At 40.4% G+C, this 22290-nt stretch overlaps 1 protein-coding gene across 11 annotated transcripts in view; it reads right to left on the reverse strand.

Annotated features, from left to right (window-relative positions):
* PARP4 (poly(ADP-ribose) polymerase family member 4) overlaps positions 1 to 22290 on the reverse strand; it is a 275659-nt gene that overhangs the window by 228996 nt on the left and 24373 nt on the right. For all 11 annotated transcript variants that reach the window (XM_073662418.1, XM_073662419.1, XM_073662416.1 and 8 more), the window contains exons 7-21: positions 19047 to 19196; positions 17123 to 17260; positions 16170 to 16343; positions 14024 to 14184; positions 12858 to 12995; positions 12307 to 12405; positions 9836 to 10019; positions 7416 to 7575; positions 6704 to 6828; positions 6486 to 6617; positions 6311 to 6397; positions 4430 to 4594; positions 4306 to 4352; positions 2051 to 2132; positions 1835 to 1972 (exon numbers count right to left, since the gene is read on the reverse strand). In XM_073662418.1, the coding sequence (XP_073518519.1) occupies positions 1835 to 1972; positions 2051 to 2132; positions 4306 to 4352; positions 4430 to 4594; positions 6311 to 6397; positions 6486 to 6617; positions 6704 to 6828; positions 7416 to 7575; positions 9836 to 10019; positions 12307 to 12405; positions 12858 to 12995; positions 14024 to 14184; positions 16170 to 16343; positions 17123 to 17260; positions 19047 to 19196 (1980 nt within the window). The remainder of the gene's footprint in view (positions 1 to 1834; positions 1973 to 2050; positions 2133 to 4305; positions 4353 to 4429; positions 4595 to 6310; positions 6398 to 6485; positions 6618 to 6703; positions 6829 to 7415; positions 7576 to 9835; positions 10020 to 12306; positions 12406 to 12857; positions 12996 to 14023; positions 14185 to 16169; positions 16344 to 17122; positions 17261 to 19046; positions 19197 to 22290) is intronic.

The following is a 22290-nucleotide window of genomic DNA, read 5'->3' on the forward strand; positions in this document are numbered from 1 at the left end:
GTGAGTGGAAGATGATGATGAGGCCAAGTCAAAGGTGAGAGCAGTGTATATTGAGGCTTAACACAATGGAACCTACTATGTACGGATAACATGGGCATGTAAGTATTATTCACATACAGGAAGGGTACTGTTCACATTCCATCTAAACCTTCTGTCAGATATTTAAAGATTAATCGTCATTTCAATGTTTATTTCATAAATCAATAGCAGACATGAAAATGAGCAACTTTGTAATATATCTTATCAGAGAAATGAGCAACTTTGTAATATATCTTATCAGAGAAATCTGCTTCTTTCTCTGCCAGGGCTGATAATTCAAAATTCTCAATTCCTGGATAAAATCTGTATTCAATGAAGACAAATTGTTACATTGCTGACACATGAGATGGGTCATACTACTGATAAAATTCTATCCGTGACGTGGCGGGATGGCTTTTACATTATTTTAATCAAAATTTATGTTAACTAAATACCCTTTATTATTTGTCATTACTTTTATGCACTTTGCGGTTTATCCATTTACTTTTGGGTATTTGTGTATTGTGCTTTTGTCTTAGTTTTTTTTTCTCTCTAATGGCCTTATGTGAACATGCATTTACATTTTGCTTGCACACCAATTTACGTTTCAGTTCAGACTCCCAGGTTTTTTCTTGATAAAATTCTATGTAGAGGGGGATGGGGATGGATCTGCCATCTTTTATCTCAGTAATGTAATAATCTGTCTTCACCGAAGACAGATTTTACCCAGGAATTGAGAATTTTGAGAATGACTTTTTTGCTTCTGTTAGTTGAATGGGGACTATGGATTGGTTTGATGTAGTTCACAAGTCACAAAAATGAGACGTGAAGAAAGCCTAACATCTTGACAGTGTCTTGTTTTTTTTTTCCTATGTGAACACTCAAAAATTTCAAGTACGAACTTTTAGTATAGCTATTGTGGATGGGTAAGCAAGGCTGGGTGCCCACTATGTGTTTTTCAAGCATTTTTGCAGCGGAATTTCCGCAGCGAAAACGCTTAAAAAATGCTTGGTAATACGTGCCCCATGGTCCCCAATGATAATAGGCATGTGCTGGGCACATGCTGCGGAAATTTCCACTGCGGATTATCATTGCGGGAAAAATACGAAGCATGTCCATTAATTTTGCGGACACGCGACGTAATTGCCGCCATTGACTTGCAATGAATTGCTTAATATCCGCATGACTACATGTGCACATGCGGATATTAAGCAATTCAATGTGCGGCCAGCGGTCTTTTCTCCGGTGCGTCCTGGCTCCCCGGTGGCTCGCGATGGTGTAAAAAGACCTTCCATGACGTCATTTAGCCATGTGACAGGTTACGCAACCGCTAACGTCAGCGGTCGCGTGACATGTCACATGACTAAATGACATCATGGACGGTCCTTTTACACCACCGCGAGCCGTACAAGAGACCGGATGCACCGGAGAGAAGACCGGGGCCATCGGAAGGTGAGTATAATGTTTTTTTGGTTTTTTTTTTACCATTTTTATTCTTTTTTTAACTATTAACTTGGTCACACTATATAAATTATAAATCCATGCCGGTTGCATGGATTTATATAGTGTGACCAAGTTGTCAAGCACTTTCCCAAGTGATGCTAAAATCGCTTGGAAAAGCGCTTGATAACCCGCATGCAAAAACGCTTGACAAACGCTTCTACCTGGCAGGAAAAACGCATGTAAAAACCGCATGCGTTTTTCCTGCCAGGGAGATGCAGAAAAAATCAGCAGCATTTCTGCATCGTGGGCACATAGCCTAAAAAGACAGCTGAATTCTAGTAAGCTAGAAGAAAAGAAAGTGACTGTATTGTACCTCGCTGTCTTGATCTGGGTGCTTCTCAACCCACATTCTTGGAATATAAGAATTTTCCAGGGATACAAACATCATAAAACCTTGATCATTGAAAGAACTTGCTTCTTTGGTTTGAATGACAGCTTTGCACTCCGTCCTCTGCAAGAAAGACAATGGACTGATAGTTTCCGAATTGATTGATCTATTGTGCCGCAGGCTCTTATGGAAAACACTTACCTTTACTTTGATTTCATGTGTATAACTGGAAATATTATCTATTTTCCTTGGCATCTCAATGGACATATCCAAACAGAAAGATCTGAAAGAAATTAAAAATGGAAAAATATGCACAATGTTAGCAAAATTTATGAAAAAAGGGGGGCAACAAGTACAGTTTCTGGATACAGAGTGTATCTCCATGTGTCACTATGAGGCCCCTCATTCCTATAAACAAAGAGCTTTGCCAGTAGTGGGCCGGTCTCTCATTTACATCCCCTCATAACAGGGAATATTTATTTATAATTGAAAGAAAAAGAAAAATACATCTTAACTCTGTACGTACTGTATGACTGAGTATAATAATATACTAATATAATATACTAAGGAAAAGTATTGAAGTAACATACTAAGGACATATATATGCCGTATGTCTATGTATACATTAATGTGTATTAATAATAATTAAATAAAATAATGAATATAAATAATAATTAAAATGACTTAAATAATATGTAATAATAGTATATATTAATATATGGAATATGTGTATATAATACTAAGGACAAGTATTGAATCAAGTTTTTATGATTTTTTTTTCCATATTTCTTTGAGGTTTTTTACATTTTCCATGTCATTATCTAGATTAAAATAAAAAATTCTGAAGCCTGACAATAGATTATGGGTATATTCACACTACTCGTTTTTTCTGCGTTTTTTACCCATTGAAATTAATGCGGGGGTGAAAAAAACGCCTAATGTGAACATAGTTATCAGGTTTTGCTGCGTTTTTAGTGAAAAAAGCAAGTACGTATCTGAAACGCATTTATTTTTCTGATTTTCCCAAGTTTACCATCTTGTCTTGGTCACCTGAGATGGCAGTTTGGATTGGTACAGTTTAATTAAATTAGTGATGCGTACAAAGTAAACATTGGCTGAGCTAGGTTTGAGATTGAACAATACCTGTGGCCCATAAAGGTGTGAAATTGAACAATGCCTGTGCAACTGAATGGCAGACCCCACAGTGTAAAAGTAAATAATGTCCTACAAACTCAATGCACTGCCAGTGTCTTAGGTAAATTATTCCTTAACATTTCACCTCTCCCCACTGTTAAATTTTCAATTTTGGTTAATATGGTTTCACATATGCCTTGCATTGGTGGCCTGTGTTCATGCTTCTGTGGTGGAAGCAAAGCTGAACTTTGGGATCCTGAAAAATGCACCAAAAACACAGCAAATACGCACAAAAACCTGCGTTTTTGACACAGCTTCTTTCCTGCCAAGAGATCAGGTTTTGCTGCAGAAAAAAAGCTGAAAAACGCCTAGTATGAATATAGCTTTATACTTCCTGTTTCCTGGAAATCACTTTTCAGCAGTCTCCTTATCATCACAGGCAGAATGGCAATGAAAGGCATCACTTCTATATAGATAACACAGGATCTGTTATTCACAACAGGTGAAGGTCACTTTCTCCTCACTGCACAGGGACCTCTGCACAGGTCAGAGAGCGTGCACAGAAGTCAATAGGTCATTTCTGATCTGACCATGCTGGTAGTTGTTCAATGCTCATGTACAGAAGAAGAAACAAAAATGTGCAGTCAGAAAATAAAGATTAGACAAAAACGTTTCTTTTTAGACCATATTTTTACTGCGGCCTATCCTGCCTATATTGCTGGGAGTTATGTACCCACCTTGGGCACATGGGGACCGATTATTTAACCTGTTGGTGCCATACTTTGCTGCCTTACTGACTCCAGACAGTGAAACTGGGCTGCTAATCATAGGGTTAAAACCAAAAGGATACCTATACCCATTTAGCTTGTAAATTCTATTCATTCCATAATTGAGGGGATTTTCAGAACCCCGAGAGCTTGGTAGCCATTGGCACAAAAACTTTTGAAGATGTTGTTGATGGGTGGAAGTTTGACACTTGCAAAAATTAAGGCCAAATGTTTGCTCTGCCATGAAAAATTAAGGTAAGTTCAGTGGACCCATAAGTTAGTGGGTTTGCTGTAGCTGTTTGGCCGGGGTCACAAGAACGAAAATTCTCTCATGCAAGAGAATTGGTCCGATTAATGACACTCAGAATAGTGATGCATGCTGCTGAAATCCTGAGGCTCCGAGTGTAAATGTGAACATTGCCTTAGAAACCTCTTCATAAAGAAAATTCATTGTAATGTGATCCATTAGGATACATAGAAAACCTCTGCACAGCATATTGAATAGATAGTTACGTTACACTGATCCGAGACACAATAGTGATTTCTAACACTTACCCCCCTGGTGCCATGTCACTTCCAATGCCCACTTTTGTTACAGTATCCTATGAAAATAGAAAGGTTCCAATCAACACAACTATCGTCCTGATGAAGATACCACCAGTAATAGTGATGGTTTTACCTGCGTGTTTTCCTTTAATGCTTTGTCTTGTTGCCATTCAGCCACATTTCCAGGAATTGTGAAGTTAATAGAATTATACTTATAGCTGAGTTCCATAACGTAGGTGATTTTTATGACAACCGTCGCCTTGGATGGTAAATTTCCAACACTCACTGTGAAGACGTCCTAAAATAGCAATAAGCAAGGCTAACTATTGGTTTTGTCAATCGTCAGTAAAAAGAGGTTTGCAAAACATTAATGTTTTAAAATGGGCATGAGTCCAGAGTCATAAAAAAAAAAAAGAGGATTTTACTCCCTCTGTAGAAAAGCCCAGACAAGGCTCCTATAGATGTGGCATCCCGAGATGCCTATGTTGCTCCAGCATCATTCATAATGCGAAAAATTTTCCACCAGACAGTGAAAATCCCGGTGAGTTCCAAATCAAATATCATTTGACTTGCCAATCCAGTTTCGTCATCTATGTCATTATATGCGAATGTAAGAAATTATATGTGGGAAGGACAACACAACAGCTACATAAAAGAATAAACTCACACAGGTATAATATAAAAGAAGGATTTTTACAACATGGCCTTTCTAGGCATTATGCGATATATCACAATAAAAGGATCTCATTTCGGGTGATCCCCATTGACCATGTCTCCCATGAGACCTCCAACCGAGTCCAGACTCTTAACAGGAAAGAGATCTTCTGGATTCACAAGCTGAACACTATAAATCCACATGGACTCAATGAAACAACTGATTTGTTCAATTAATTGAGATATATTTATGGACTCTGCTTTGTTCCTCTGTACAACCCACCACCTTGTTTTCTTTGTATTTTGTAATAATGAATGTTACTGAAAAAAGTCAGCTCTTTCTAGGAAGGGGTTTCATCCCTTTCAGTGTGGTTTGTCTTTGCTTCCTTTTATCTAACCCCCGTTTTTTCCATTATTTTTGACCCATCAATTGCTATGTGATTTTTATAAGGATCAGCTAACTGCAATTTCTTATAAAATTGAATATCCCTTCTTTTAAACTAGTCTAAGAGCTTTGGAGCTCCTTTTATCCATTAGTATTATTATTATCATTAAATTATTATCATTTATTTTGATTCTTGTGAAACCATTACCAAATAAAGAGATCAAATCAAATTCACCCATGGCTCACTGGTTTAAAGCAGCAGTAGCAGCAGGGTGCTGACAAAGAACAAATGGGTCAACATCATAGGTTCAAGCATGCCCCTAGCTTGTAAAATGTATTTAATCATTTTTTTAATATATTAAAAAAAACAGCAGTCATATTTTTAAATTATGCTTTATGATTGTTTTGTGTGTGCTTTACGGTGTATACATTCATTTAGTCTGATTCCCCGCCCACTGGGTGTGGTGATTTTTTGTAAGGGAGGCTTCTCCATGTGTATCCTTTTGCTATAAATAACAGACCCTGTATGTGTATGTGTATAGACTGTCCTGAGGAAGTGGTGTGATCACCACGAAACGCGTAGAAATAAAGTCTATTTTATTATTACATCGACTTGGATTCCTCTGGTACATAATTCTGACAGGCGAGCAGCGCAGTTTGATGCCCCATTCTCTTCACCCAACAAAGGATCAGAGTCATAGAATGTCAGTTTCATATTAAAATTATGCAACTATTGTGGATTATCATAGTCAACACACCAACATCATCAGGTCTAAGAGAGCTATCCAATAATGTATTCAGTCTGTGTTGAAAAAATAGAGGCACTGTGTTTAGTGCCGACCCGGTTGGGATGGCGCCGGCACGGGAGGGGAGTAGAAGTGTTTTTATTTTAACGGGGGGCAAACATTCAGATTCAGAAGGGGTTGTCATAGTAGTGGATGTAGGACAACCCAATGTAATAGTTTGGAAACATACAGGAGCATCTTGGTCCATGAGATAAGCGCCATGTCCTTCACTGATAGCGGTCCTGTATTCTTGATGTGCCTTCTGCTTTTCCTTCACCTGAACAGAATGATTTACATCAGAAACAAATATAATAATAATAAAAAAAATAATGATAACATTATTGTAACAAAACCAAGCCCTGTACCTCTCCTATGATGTGTTTCCCATTGATAAAAGCTTCAAACCCACATACAGCTGCGGTACTCTCCAGAGGGAAAACATACTTTGCCTCAATAGGGAAGGTGGAAGTATTCTTATAGGTTTGGAATATCACCACCTGTTGTAGGAAAAACATGTATTAGATGATTTATCTCACAAACTCCAGACCTTTCAGATGACAAAATATTTTAATATCACATGTACCTGAGCTGCCAGGTCCTTTAACCGAGCTTTGACATGTATGCTTTCTAGAGGAATCTGCTGCCCGTCACTGCCTTTTAGACCACCTTTTGTGACCTGTTGCTCAGGTAGATCGTCTACTGAAACATCTGTTAAAATAGGAAAATTCATTCACGGGGTGTTCACAATGTCCAGTCTTATGGTCAGACCCCACTTTTTAGATGGATCCTTTAGCAAAAAAATCCATCCAAAAGTGTCCTACTAGATCACAGCTCCTGATTGGGTTCACCTTGCCGCGGTGGGATGGCTTTTATGTGTTTTTGATCAAAATAGTGTTAACTAAGTCCCCGATGTTATTTACATGTCCTATTACTATTTACTTACTGCAGGATACATGCTCATTTTGTTTTTTTCTTCGGTTTTGTCTGTTATATGGCCACACTGTGACCATGCTCCTGCACATTGCACATATACCAACTTATGTTCCAACTCATTTGTTTGGTTAGAACATAGCTGTATAGCGCCTCCACAGGAGAAGGTACGCATTATACAGTGCCTATTTTAATCAGTACAGGACGGGTACTCCATAGTGAAAGACTCTCTTTATAACAGCTCTCCTGTCAGGCAAAGAGATGAAGATCCTGTACCAAGAACCCCCTAATATAAACTGAGAATTACCCAAAGTATCGAAACTGGGTTTCCTAAACTCTAGAACTCATATACAAACATCTCTTACCTTCTGATGGTTCGGGCAGGCTCTTACAATGATCCGGTGCTTGATCAATTGATATATACAAAGATTCTTTATGTAGGTCGACATAGTCCCCATCCGTGGAAAACTGCACAACGTATCTCATTTGTACTTGATTGACGTCATACACCACATACTCATCATCCTAAAAAGTATACAAGGTCACAAAGAGCTTATTTCCTCTGTTGGTCATAACCACCGAGTATCAGGCAGGATAATCCAGCTCATTTCCCAGATACGTTGCAATTACTGATCATTATAAATACAGGTAAGTGGGATAGAGGATCCCTGATGGGGTGATGAAGAGCGTAATGCTGGATTCGGAGCCCCCATTCCAAGTTTTTTTCTATGGCGTCTAACGATTATTATTTATGTTCCACTTTTTCTATCAATATTTTAACTTTGAAGCTCACTTTACGTTACACTATAATTGTATAGGAATGGGCATATTGTATATTTTCTACACACAACTTTGAAAGACAAGAAGTTTTTATTATGGACTTTAGCATTAGACACAGAGGAGTTGGGGGATGCCCAACTACAAAAACATAAATATCAACCTCTATAATAAATACTAAATAAACCATGGAGATTCAATTTACAGGGGTTGTCCAGTCTAAAAAAGGACCCAGAGATGTGCTTAAAGAAGACCTATCACTTGCCATAAGTATCTCATTTTTTTACATGGTGCAAATGATGCTGTTCTCCCAAATCTGGGATTGTTTTTACTTTGTTCCTGCGCCTCTCCATTCCTGATTTATAACCCCCTCTTTCCTTTGTAGAAGTCTTGTCTTTTAGCCAACTGTGCGTGGTCCTCAACTCTTCTCTATGGATATCTTCATGAGGCTCACGCCCAACTGGCAAAAATGGAGGAGGGGACCATATCTGAGGAACAGAGACTCACCTGAACAAAAGAGAAACTACTCCAGATTCAGGAGAACAGCAGGATTTACACCAGGTAAGAAAAATTACATATTTATGGCAAGTGACAGGTCGTCTTTAAAATAGCAAGATATTGGCTGTGACCCAGAAGAAGGCTCGCTCAGCTATAGAAATGAGCACTGATGATGAGCAGAAATACAAACTTCTCTCAAGTTTCTAATCTAAACCATAACTGATGCTGCTGGATCCAGAAGAAACTGATATCTTCTGACTGGGACACCTTTGTTAACTGAAGTATATAAGTGCATCGCTATGTTAAGCAAGTTTAAGAATATATATATATTTTTTAGATTGGCTAACTAAGCCACGGGATCCAGAGCACTTAGAAAGAGAAGGAAAGGAAATGATAGAATCAAAATAAAACTAGAATTAAAAAGGGGTAACAATCAGTCCAACAGAAGAACAAGACAGAAAGTGGAATCAGGAGCAAAGTCAGAACAAAGACCAGATTGGAACGGGCATCGCCTTCCAAAATTACAGTCAGCACATCACTAGCCTAAGCCAGACATCAGTTTATATAGGACTGAGTGGATCTGCATGTTTTTTTTCTTTCATAAAGGATATTGCACATAGTGATAAAGGTATTCTATCTATAGTGATGGTATGGCTGTACATTTTCATGCTTCAATACTTTATGTTTCAACATACAAAAATAGAAATAATGAACAATAATTTGCATCCATTTATATTTGTAAATCTTATTTAGTATTGTATTATTTCTTGGATATGGATTAGCCACACTTTGTGATATCACTGTATAGATGCTCCTATGCAGCATTTTGATATTTTTCTGGCTGTTGTGTTTCTATTATGCTTGAAGTTGGGGTCTTTGCATCCCACAAACATGTAGCTCTGAAAATATTTAATCCATTTCTAATAGGTGAGAGCCCCAAGTTTTTTTTTCTTACTATTCTTTCTCTTGCATAGAAACAGGATAGGGACAGTTCAGAAAATTAAACTTTGAATAAATCACAGTCTTTTTTTGAACATTAAAAGATTGTTCCTGTTACCATAAAGCTATGTTCACACTTGTGTTCAGCCATTCCATTTGTAGGTTTTGTTTTTAGGGAAAGAGTTAATGTTCAAACAGATCCGTTGCATAACTGATGCAAATGAAAGGATAAGGGCGCCGTGGATTTTATGGGGCCATCTGGGTGCCGTTATTTGTCAATTTTTAGAACAGAAAGAAAAAGTTCTGTATTGTGTGTTTTTTTCTTGCTGCTTTAAAAATAGACACATAACATAACCCATACCGAGCCCATAATAATCAATGGGTTCCCTCGGCATACGTTTGCATCAGTTATGCAATGGATCTTTTTTAGACAATAATTTGTCGGCTCTTACAAACAGACGAAACAAACGGAATGTCCAAACGCAGATGTGAATGCAGCCGCACATTAAAAAAAACCTTATCTGCTATTTATAGATATTTTTATGTATATGTAAAATATAATACTACTTACTGTAAAGTCAGATTTCACCCCCTCCTTCTGCTGAACACCATGCACACTGTCAAAACCATTGGGAGCTTCAGTGAAGGTGTAATCTCTGTGAAACACATCTGTGCATTTACCTAAAGCCACATCACAGATGACCAAAAGACGTGATCCAGTGGTGTCACTTGGCTGAGAATACTTTACGCTTGTGCTATAGAAAAAAAAAAATGTTTCATAAAACACTGGGTAAATTAACATTTTGAATTTAATATACAGAAATCTCAAAATATATAATTCTTACCTATCATTGTTGTGACTAGCCAAGCAAACATCCTATCCCTCAATATGCTGGCTTGCCGTCCAGTCAATGCCTAGCCTACCTTAGGACCATCAAATGTGATAGGAGACCACTATACTCATTGAGGCACTGCAAATCCATCTTACATAGAAACTTAACAATCATTAAAGAGTTATTCTCATGTTATTACTTACTTTTTGTATTTGTTGTCATTCTTTTGCAGTGAGAGCTTTTATCTTACATAGTGTACAGCTGGTTTCCACGGAATGTGGCCACCAGACCCTGGCCAAGAGTGTGCATTAGTTAGATTCCAGGAGTGGAGTTAACTCCTAACATACCAGTCAGGGTTCTCCATCCCATTGATTTCTATACAACAGTTAGCTGCTCACTTCCCTCACCCTCTTTCAGCTCTTATTAGTCTGTAGAATCACAATTCTCCAGCCCCCTGAATCAGCAGTTTCCAGAGCAGTTATCCTAATTACGGCCCTCACCTTCCTGAGCTGTGTCTGTGTTCAAACGCCCTGTTATCTCTAGATGTAAATAAATTGATAACAGTAAAACCATAGACATGAGCCAGCACACCTGTTAGTATAAGTACAATGTGTAGGTGCATATTCACACTGTGGCCATTAACAGACAAATCCTGGAATAAATACAATGAGTAGACACCAGGCAGCAAGTAAATAAATAGCAGTAGTACATGTAACGTAAATGTACTCTGTAATTGAGATGTAATACTACTATTTATGCATTTACTTACTGCAGGGTATCTACACATTGATTTAATTCTGCGTTTTGAAAGTGATAACAGTGTAGACTCCGAACAAACACTAACAGACGTTAATGTATTGGAGCAGGACAGAGCTCCTGGCAAGAACTGTCACGCAAGGAGGACCACCAGCAACCCCCCAAGTCACCAAGAAATATGGAAAGACTTAATGGCTCTGAGCTGCTCAAAAGACAACTTGAGGATAACACTTAAATAAATCCTCCTTTTCTCTTTTCTGGGAAAGTAACAACAAAAATTGTACCAATTGTCTAAACCCTCCTTCGCTCTCCATTTCACATTCTACTAGCCCCATCTACCCTACCTCTGACCAGTCAGCGTCCTCAACCATCCCAGCATGAGTCCCCAACTAATGTCTACACCACCAATTATAGATGAGAGGATCGATTAGCAAAACTCCGGTCGAGCGTCCTGGCGTCTCCAGCACGTTTTTTCATTAGTCGGGAGAGGCGCAACGTCGTCTGTGCATCACGTCTCACACAAATAACGTTTTGTCAGTCCTGACAAATTAAATTCTGCCCTGAGAATGTTGAAAGGTAAAAAAATTTGGGGGCCTACCGTGTAGCTACCAGGTACTACTGACCCTCATGCTGGACCAGAGTACTACTGACCCTCATGCTGGACCAGAGGTGTAGCCGCCAGGTACTACTGATGCTCATGCTGGACGAGAGTCTTGGAAATCGATCTGCTCATCTCTACAGCCAAGCACTCACTCCAGCTCCATCTTTCTCGGCCAACTCTTCCATACACAGAAGCACTCGCTTGCCTGAACGTTCCAGTATTTCTCTGAGAGAGCAGATTGAAACGTCGTTTGGCGGCTTATCTCAGTGAGAACAATGTGATCGGCAGTCCAAAATTGGAGTTGTCTGATCGACAGCTCTCCAAACCATCAGTTGGCCGGCACCCCCATTAACATTAGACCGTCGGCCGAACCAGTCAATATCAGCGGATAAGGCCGACATTAGCCTAATGTGTATGGGGCCTTTAGACTTCCTCCCAACCACAGGCTCCAAAACCTACAAACTCACATACAATGGTAAAGATTTGGAAGATTCCAATAGCCCCCCTAATGTATTCTCGACATGAATTCTCAAGACTTGTTGCACTTCAAGAATTCAGCAGTGTGAAGAGGGGAAAAAAGACTTCAATTCTGTAAGTTAGACAGAGTATTCCTGGACGTATTATATCTACAGCTGCCTGACTATGAGAGGCATTTTTACAACGGCCCCCAGAACTTTTCTGTGTAAGTTAAATGTGATGTTCAGTTTGTATCACTACGACCTGGATGCACTGACGCAATATAATAAAAAGAAAAGCCAAGAACTGCAGGAGAGATTCGGTGTATAATGTTGCATTCCTCATATTTCAATATTAATAAAGTTTATAATGATATTATCACATTTTCTTACAAACCTTATAGAGTCACTGAAATAAATGCCACTTCCAAGGTTTCCAATATCTGTCCTTTCACCACCAAATTCTTCAACGATAATCTTTGGCATCATCAGACCACTTTAGAGAACACAAAAGAGATAATAAAAAGAATAAATAAAATACCAAGAATAAATCATAACCAACGTTATCCATAATAATGGATAACGTTGAATTACAGGACCTAATGGTACAGATTCCTTCTTAGTTATTACCTACTAAGGCCACTTGGGTTTTGAAGAAGTTGGCTATGGGCGATTCACTCTTATTATGGGGCACACTCTACCTCTCTCTTCTCTCTGTTCTTTTCTTACAACTTCCGGTCTGCCCATCTTTCTTCTAGATTCTCGGTCTTCTAACCTAGTGCTTTCTTCTACAGGTATCTGCCATGTTGGAGGAATAGCTTCTTGCCCAATAATCTTTTATGAATAAATGTGTGGCATCTTAGCTACTGGCCCCCATAACAGCTGCGTACTGGGGGCTTAAACTCTTTAGTTGTACAGAACAATGAAAAAGAAAAAGTGCAAACTTACCGTGAGATGATCCCCACAAAATTGCATGGTGAAGAAGCATGCAGCAAGGGCCGGACGTTTCCTATGTCAGTCTTAAAGTTATTGGCCTCACTCATTCTCCCAACTCGAAAAACTCTTAAGATATTAAATTCTCTATTGCTGTCCGAAGAAAAAAAATATTTCACATACTACAAAAATGGATCCTTCTCACACTGTCAAAAACAAACTCACAATATCAATGTGTAAAAAGAACATTAGAAGAAATTGAGCACTGCTGCTTAGTTACTCATCACCAGTATACCCAATGTCAGGCAGCAGCTGCAAAAGCCAAAGATTTAAGGTATATAAAGAAGGGATTAGACCCATGATCCCAAAGTAATATTGCCCAACTATAAATCCCTTATCACACGTACAGGACTCCATTTTGGTTTCCATGTTGTAAAACATAAATAGAGGTACTGGGATGGGACCATAGTAAATTGTGTAGGAGATGTCTTACAGAAATAGAAGCTATAAGAATTGGGCTTGTTCAGCTTGAAAAAAAACCTTAGAGGTAATATTATTAAGATGTGTGAATATGGGTAAAGGGGTTGTCCCCTTTCAGAATTTTTTTTTCAAAAGGTTGTTGTAGCCGTAAAAAAAAATCAAACCAAGCATTACTCATCCCTTCCCCCGGGGTCCAGCGCTGCCACAGTCTCTGTTGTTCGGCTGCAGCGCTGTCATCATGTCGTCAACTCTGCTTGCAATTAGTAAGCTCTACGGCTCTAACAGTTTATTCCGGCATTTTGATGGTTGAATGGTTTGTATCAATGATTAATCGGCAGCATTCTGGCTGATGGTAATCTTAGGTGTATGGCAGCTTTAGTATAGTCAAACTGTTGAATGCCCTCCCCCGGGAGCGGACACAGACAGAACATGGCCCCTGTACAAAAACAAATGTCCCCTTTGCAGTCCAATAGCTCATCATAATGCACAATTCCACCTGCTTTGGTGGTGGAAGTGGGCTTCTTACATCTTGGGCCCCTGTGAGTTGCAGAGGTTGCAACTCACAGAGGCCGAATGGCCGATTTAAAAAATAAAAACATGAATACTCGAAAGGAGTAACGTAAGAACCAAAACTGGTCATTTTTGACCTGGTGATAGGTCCTCTTTAAGTAGACGTCTTTGTCACCGTCTCTGTCACTTACCTGTGGTTGTGATCTAGAATGCCCTGCTTCACCTGGTGAAACTCTTCAGAGTCTGGGTCCACATGTTCTATTCTGCACCTGAGGGCTTGGTATTTGGCAGTAGAGGAAGGAGTGTTTCTAGATAAGCTAATCTCGCAGACGTTAATCATGTCCCTAATTACCTAGAAATGGACGACAAAAGATGAAAGAAGGGTCAAAATACTTTTAAACAAGTATGCAGAAGAATACACTGCTCAAAAAAATAAAGGGAACACTTAAACAACAGAATATAACTCCTAGTAAATCAAACTTCTGTGAAATCAAACTGTCCACTTAGGAAGCAACACTGATTGACAATCAATTTCACATGCTGCTGTGCAAATGGAATAGACAATAGATGGAAATTATTGGCAATTATCAAGACACACTCAATAAAGGAGTAGTTCTGCAGGTGGGGACCACAGACTACATCTCAGTACCAATGCTTTCTGGCTGATGTTTTGGTCACTTCTGAATGTTTTTCACACTCGTGGTAGCATGAGACAGACTCTACAACCCACAGAAGTTGCTCAGGTAGCGCAGCTCATCCAGGATGGCACATCAATGTGAGCTGTGGCAATAAGGTTTGCTGTGTCTGCCAGCGTAGTGTCCAGAGGCTGGAGGCGCTACCAGGAGACAGGAAAGTACACCAGGAGACGTGGAGGGGGCAGTAGGAGGGCAACAACCCAGCAGCAGTACCGCTACCTCCGCCTTTGTGCAAGGAGGAACCGGAGGAGCACTGCCAGAGCCCTGAAAAATGACCTCCAGCAGGCCACAAATGTGCAAATGTCTGACCAAACGGTTAGAAACCGACTCCATGAGGGTGGTATGAGGGCCTGATGTCCACAGATGGGGGTTGTGCTCACAGCCCAACACTGTGCAGGACGCTTGGCATTTGCCACAGAACACCAGGATTGGCAAAGTCGCCACTGGCGCCCTGTGCTCTTCACAGATGAAAGCAGGTTCACACTGAGCACATGTGACAGACGTGACAGAGTCTGGAGACGCAGTGGAGAGCGATCTGCCTGCAACATCCTTCAGCATGACCGATTTGGCAGTGGGTCAGTAATGGTGTGGGGTGGCATTTCTTTGGAGGGCCTTACAGCCCTCCATGTGCTCGCCAGAGGTAGCCTGACTGCCATTAGGTACCGAGATGAGAACCTCAGACCCCTTGTGAGACCATATGCTGGTGCGGTTGGCCCTGGGTTCCTCCTAATGCAGGACAATGCCAGACCTCATGTGGCTGGAGTGTGTCAGCCGTTCCTGCAAGATGAAGGCATTGAAGCTATGGACTGGCCCACCCGCTCCCCAGACCTGAATCCGATTGAGCACATCTGGGACATCATGTCTCGCTCCATCCACCAACGTCACGTTGCACCACAGACTGTCCAGGAGTTGGCGGATGCTTTAGTCCAGGTCTGGGAGGAGATCCCACAGGAGACCATCCACATCCTCATCAGGAGCATGCCCAGGCGTTGTAGGGAGGTCATACAGGCACGTGGAGGCCACACACAATACTCAGCCTCATTTTGACTTGTTTTAAGGACATTACATCACAGTTGGATCAGCCTGTATTGTGTTTTTCCACTTTAATTTTGGGGGTGACTCCAAATCCAGGCCTCCATTTGTTAATAAATTTGATTTCCATTGATGATTTTTGTGAGATTTTGTTGTCAGCACATTCAACTTTGTACAGAACGAAGTATTCAATGAGAATATTTCATTCATTCAGATCTAGGATGTGTTATTTGAGTGTTCCCTTTATTTTTTTGAGCAGTGTATATGACCTGATCGGTAGAAGGAATTAAAATAGGTAGTAGAAGATGGTGCGCACACGTTTGTTAACTGATGGAGAAAGGTTGAACTTGATGGACCTGAGTCTTTTTTCAACCTATGTAATTATGTATCTGAATATGGTCTAAGACTTACAAGTTCTAATGAATTTCTTTTATATCTTTGAATGTCACTTTTCACCTTTCATCTATGCCCTATGCCTCAATCTGGCAAGGTTATCCCAATACATGCAGCAAAGTCTCATACACCCATGGAAAATAAGTAAGAAAAATTATACCAAAAATTTTAAACCTGGTGTCTGAAGACGGAAAAGAGGAAATTATAAATACTGTACCTGGCACAAGTCCTGCTTAACTGTCAAGAACTTCATATTGATGTTATTCTGTCTCTTTTCCTTGTGTGGGATACATCTGTAGAATTCTTGCATCATCTGAGCAATGTCTTCTCCTCTGTCTTTCTTGACTAACGCGTTTCGGACCTGACGTAGAATTCCTTCAGCTTTACTAAGCTTCAGAGGGGAAAGAACAAGAAAAGTTATTCTTATTCATTACAAAATGTCATAAAAAAACAGTATATTAAAAATAGTATTCATAGCTTTATTGCACCAAAACATAAAATGTAGGCTAACTAATCCGATTTAAGGAGAACTTGTCACATAAATGTTTACTTTTTTTACTTGGTGTAAATGCCGCTGTTCTCCTGAATCTGGAGCTGTTTTTCTTTTGCTGCTGCGCCTCTTCGTTCTTGAGATATTCGTCTCTTTATTGCATGTAAATCTAGTCTAATTATCCAAGTGGGCGGGTAATCAATTCTCTGTGGGTGTCTCCTTGAGAATCATGTCTACTTCGCTAAATAGGCTAGATTTATATATAGAGAAGAGGGGGCTATATCTCAGGAACAGAGAGGCGCGGGAACAAAAGAAATACAACGCCAGATTCAGGAAAACAGCAGCAGTTACACCAAGTAAAAGAATTATATATTTAAGGCAAGTGACTGGTCCTTTTTAACAGCAGGCAACTGAAATATGGTAACGTTTTTCCCTTCAATACAGGCAATCTACGGCAAATACTTGTTATGCACATTTAAGGGGTTGTCCGGGACTTTTTATCTTGGTGGCCTATCCTTAGGATAGGTCATCAATACCTGATCGGTGGGCATCTCCATGGATCAGCTGTTTCCGTGTCAGCAGCAGCCAGACGTGATCAGTTGTGGAGCTGCACAGCACAGTTCTGTGAACTGTATAGTGTTTCTGTATCTTTTTTTGCGTCCTTTCAATATATTACTTACATCATTCAGACTGATATTTTCCACAGGGCAAGAAAGTATAGCGTCCAAATGTCCAACCGCATCCACCCACATTGACTCAACCAATCCAGCGACTTCTGGGGACAATTCTGTGACGTTAATGGCTTCTCCGAGCAGTACCTTTCCATTGAAGACAAAATGTGTTTAAAAACGGAACATTTTCTCAGACTTTAGTATGAAAGAAAAATGTGCACTTGTTGAAATTAAAACCCAATATTCTAATATTTTTTAAATATTTATTCATTTTTTATTTTTTTTTTATGATAGTGGGTAAACTAACTTCCTGTGTTCCTCTCATGGTTTCATCATTGACTGTGGCCTAGGGCCGCTTTGAGTGACAATTCAACTGCCCTATGGGATCTGTAGTATGCTGGACTGTTAGTTTTGTGAGGTACAGCCCAGCCATCCAATCTGATCTTGGGGCGTCCCGGGCTGTCAACATTTTGATTGACAGCCCTGCTGCTCAATCTGGTCTAGCCTGCGGGCATTTCCTCAGGTACCTCCCGTCCTTAATCATTTGCTAGCTATTTAGCTGGCTAGCTGTGAGCAGTCCAGTGTCAGTTGTAGCTCAGCTTTGTTAGGTGTGTGTGCTTAGCTTTGTGTCTCTTGTCCTTGATCTTCTTGCCGGACCTAGGATTTGTCGTGACTATTCGTGTGGATTATCCCTTCTACTCTTCTACTCTCTGACTTCAGGTATCTGGCCCCGGACTTGGCCTCTGATTACCCGTTTGTCTTACTCCCTTGTCTTGATGTACCCTCCTGTCATTTGACCACGCCTCTGTCTTACCCCTCTGTACTATGAGCCCTCCTTGGATCTGACCTCAGACCTCTCGACTACCCTGTCTCACGGCTTGTCCGTGAGTAGTGACTTGGCGTTTCACTTCCTGTCTCTTAATAATAAGTACTCGATTCAATAAGTATTGAGAAAACCGAAAAGGGGGCGAGGTTTCCACAATTCCAATTTATTTAGTAGCTCTCGGAGTAAGTAAGGATCATTCCTGTCTCAGCATTAAAAGGATTAGATGGGAATAATGCTTTAATTCTTCTGCCCTTTTTAAGTTTAAGGTTTTTTTTTTTTGCAAATTGTCTATGTGACTATGGCTAGACAAATTGGGAAGAATTTATAAAGCAAAATGTGCAAGAATTCTATCATGTCTTGCTTCATATTTACTGGGTTTTAGACACTTTTTGTTCCTTGTTTGACAAGTGTGTGTGGCCTCACTGAGAAGGGGCATGGCCTAGTGGTCCAACCTGCGATACCGTGCACATACTGGCACAAAGTAAGTCAACTAATTGGTAGTGTAAATTCAAGACCCCCGCTGCACATTACATAAACGTCAACCAATCCTGTGGGTTTGATGGCCTTGGCTGACCATCTAATTTGTATAGGAGGCTCCCAACTGTCCACCAAACGATTATGTCAGGGGAACCTAAGCATCGGGTGATTGGGATTCAATCGCCCAATCCTTTTCTTCTCCCTGGAGATAAGCTGCTGCCAGATTAATCTGTCAGTGGCTCTGTCATAGAGAACACTGTGTATGGCCAAGTTTAGACTAGACGGTCTGAAAATAAGCCAGATTTATCCAACAGCATGAACCATTATGATAAACCAGGGAGACTTTTTAGGACTGACTTGTCTAAATTCGCACTGTCTGAGCATTAAACAGCATTGATCGATATGCCCCAATAATTCTCAGCAGGCTGGTAGAAGACTGAAATGGAGAACATAATTAAATGCAATACTTGTAATGTTTCAAAAAATATACTGTACGTATCCACAACCGAAGGCTTTCTGCAAATCAAACTGAACATATGTCATATAGATGAAACCAATCATCGGTGCCAAGTGCTCAGACGTGTCGTTGAGAAAGGTGACCCCACTAATAAAAGTACTTATGGATATCACCTTCTGTAGTGCTTTGGAAGCCAAGTTCTCAGCTTGCAGCGGGACCTTGTTGATTTGTGTGAATCCTTTGTTTTTAATGTCGTTAATGCGATGCTCATATTTCTCACAAGCCTTCTCAGCAGTGTCCACCAGGTGAAAGGTAAAATCTTTCTGCATAGGGACAAGATTCATATAAAAAAGGTATTGTTAAGTATTTGTTTTTACTTACTTTACTCACTTATATAGCACCATTAATTCCACAGCATTTTACAAAAATTATCATTGGGGCTCACAATCTAGATTCTCTATCAATAGGTCTTTGGAGTGTGGGAGGAAACCCACACAAACACGGGGAGAACATATAAACTCCTTATAGATGTCGTCCTTGGTGGGAGTTGAACTCAGGACCCCAATGCTGCAAAACAACAGTGCTACATGCCATATATATGTATTTTTTTAAACAAAAAGCACATGGACCTATATAAATCAATGAATCCATTCACACTTGATCTATTCCTCTCTTTGAAACGCAGTGCTATTTTGACCCGTTTTTACCCATAATGAACATCCAGTTCAGCGGCGATATACATAGGGAAATCCGTATGGTGCCGCACTGATCCCACTATCAGGACCCTGCTGCACTCAGATGTTTAGGTGATACATTTTAATTTTGGATATCATACTACTCTACCACACTTTATAGTTAATTTTGCATTGTGTTTATTCACATATTCATGATTATTGTTGATATTTTATGTTGTTATTTTTTACTATTGTACTTAACTAGCTGTGACAAAACAGCTTCAACCAGACGTCTAGATTTGTTAAGCCAAGAGAAATACACTATTGTGTTTGTATTGACTTGTGAATGTATGTGTATTTCTTTGGTGGGTCAAGAAGGACAGACCAGTATTTGTATAACCTTCAATGTTGTCTTCTCTTAGTTCTGAAACAATGATGTTTGTTACTATGCTAATTGCATATTGTACTAAAGCCAGCTAGATGTTGATTTAAAGAGCTCCCTGCTATACCAACTATGTAAATTGATTAAATGCTCAAATAATGAGACCTGAGACCTGTGGAAAAATACCCTACTAACCCTTGCCCTATGGATGTGTACTTGGTAGAACAAATGTGAACTATTTAAGGAACATATGCCTCTGTAGCAGGCAGATTTGAAACAGAGAATAGAAAGAGACTTTACAAGGAGAATCAAAGATAAGACTCTCTTTAGACCATCAGCTTGGTAGCATGGCTTTATCTAAAGGGACACAAATATGGATTCTACATGATTCCAGCCTAAGGGTATATGGCCCTGACTGAAAAGATACGGATCTGCTCCATTGACCATCAGAGAACCCTTGGATACATTTGGGGAGTCCAGGTTGGGACGATGAAGCCACCTGGCCCCATGGATAGGTTGATTGAGTTTGATGGGACCCTCCAGTCACCTGGAACCCATGGAGACATTCGGAGAAGCCAGATTGGGACCAGACGGTCATCTAGCCAGATGGAAACTCTTGGAGAGGCTAGGGTGGGACCCTTGGGTCTCTTGGCCTTGTACCTTGATGGACTGTCACCTTCCTAAGCTTGCTACTACCTTCTCTCTGTGGGGGCAAGCCAAAAGGAGTGGACCACTGGTTGAGGTAGTTGGCCCTGGAAGTCCCAAAGTCACAGCTGTTCTCTCCCAGGCGGGCCAGCAGAAGGGTGAGACTGTGTAATGTTGTACCATCTTGGGTATTTCCTGGGACTGTTCCATGTGTTTATTTTCCGTTTGGTGGTTCAATAAAGTATTGCCACACTGTTTTACTCTCACCCTGTGTTATGCCCATGGAAGACCCCGTGTCTTCACACTAGCATACGGTGTGCACATACGTACTGTCTTTTTTAATTAGCATTGTTTACCATACATGTGTAGCCCCTCTGTTGTTACAGTCAGGATGTGTCCATCAATACTTGTTCATCTTTGTAGCCCATGGAACCTACTTTGCATACCCAGGTGTCCGTGTATGTGCCAAACATTCCAAATAAGTAGTCATCCCACACATCCAACTCTCGATCTGACTTGGATAAGAACTGCCCTTACGTAGAGGTGGACTTGCTGGAGAAGGCTCTGAAAGTCTAGAAAGTAGGACACCAGAAGGGACAAGGTTTAAAGGAAGGCATCTTCATTTGGCCTTTTGTATTCCAGTTCCTGTACAAGGGTGTGTGCTTAAAAGTCTGGAAAAGGAACGAAACTGAGTCCAACCCTTTTTAGGGGCCTAATTCTTTGTGACCAGGCAAAAGCTCTTGCTGTTTGTTGCCTCTAAAATAGTATCTTCCAGGTGGCTAACAAAAAGATAAAAACTTGCCAGAGGGAAAGCCATAAAGGAATTTTTAGAGGTGGCATCAGAGAGTCAATATTTGAGCCATTTGCAAATGGCGATAGAGACAGCTCTGAAATGGCTGCATCCAGGGGGATGTTAGAGATTTGTTGAGCAATCTTAGCAAGTTCCTTGGGGCACAGGGTTGAAGCACCTGCAAATATTCCTTCACAGAGCTATTTTGGCCACTCAGTTGTGACTGTGCTCACCCAGGAGATGGGAGGACGAGGCTCCATGGTAAAATCCTCCAAATATGGTGCATAGGATATAAGATGAAATATTGGGGTAGAGACAAGATTTTCAACTCATGTTGCCCATTGGTGGGTGGCAAGGGACTTGGAGGAATACTCATCTAACAAACTTACTCCTCATCTATTGGAAGTAAATACATCCTTCTGACTCCTCTGGATTCCAGTAGGGTCATCACTTTGGTGTTCCTGCCCTTGGGGAAATAGGGAGTGCTGAAAGGAATATCACTAGAATGTGGCTGATGGTGACAGGGACGGAATTATTCCACTGTGCCTCATTTTCTGCTTAAGGACACAACAAGCAACAGTGAGGTTAAGATGGTCTTTTCTCCCTCCTCGAAATGGAGTAGTGATCGCCGAATCCTTAGCCTGCCTCCTATGGACATTAGGACATAATTTGATTTAGCTCAGTGTCTATAAGTGAACGATTGCTGCTAAGATGAGCCATCACATTTAGTCTAGAATCTGATTCTTAGTGGAAACAGCTATACCTAAGGTCATCATATGTTTCACCCAATAACAAAGACTCCAGTAGGGTCACCCATCCTGATATACTCCCTTTATGAGTGCCAAAAGAAAGCTGGAAGCAAAAGTGGATGACTCTACGGCTGAAGAGTCACAGAGGAGATGCGAAACTGTCGCTTCTTTTCTTCT

The sequence above is a fragment of the Phyllobates terribilis genome, unplaced genomic scaffold (genome assembly GCF_046119375.1).
Source record: "Phyllobates terribilis strain yellow unplaced genomic scaffold, ASM4611937v1 Scaffold_2__4_contigs__length_985480577, whole genome shotgun sequence".
Classification (NCBI taxonomy): domain Eukaryota; kingdom Metazoa; phylum Chordata; class Amphibia; order Anura; family Dendrobatidae; genus Phyllobates; species Phyllobates terribilis.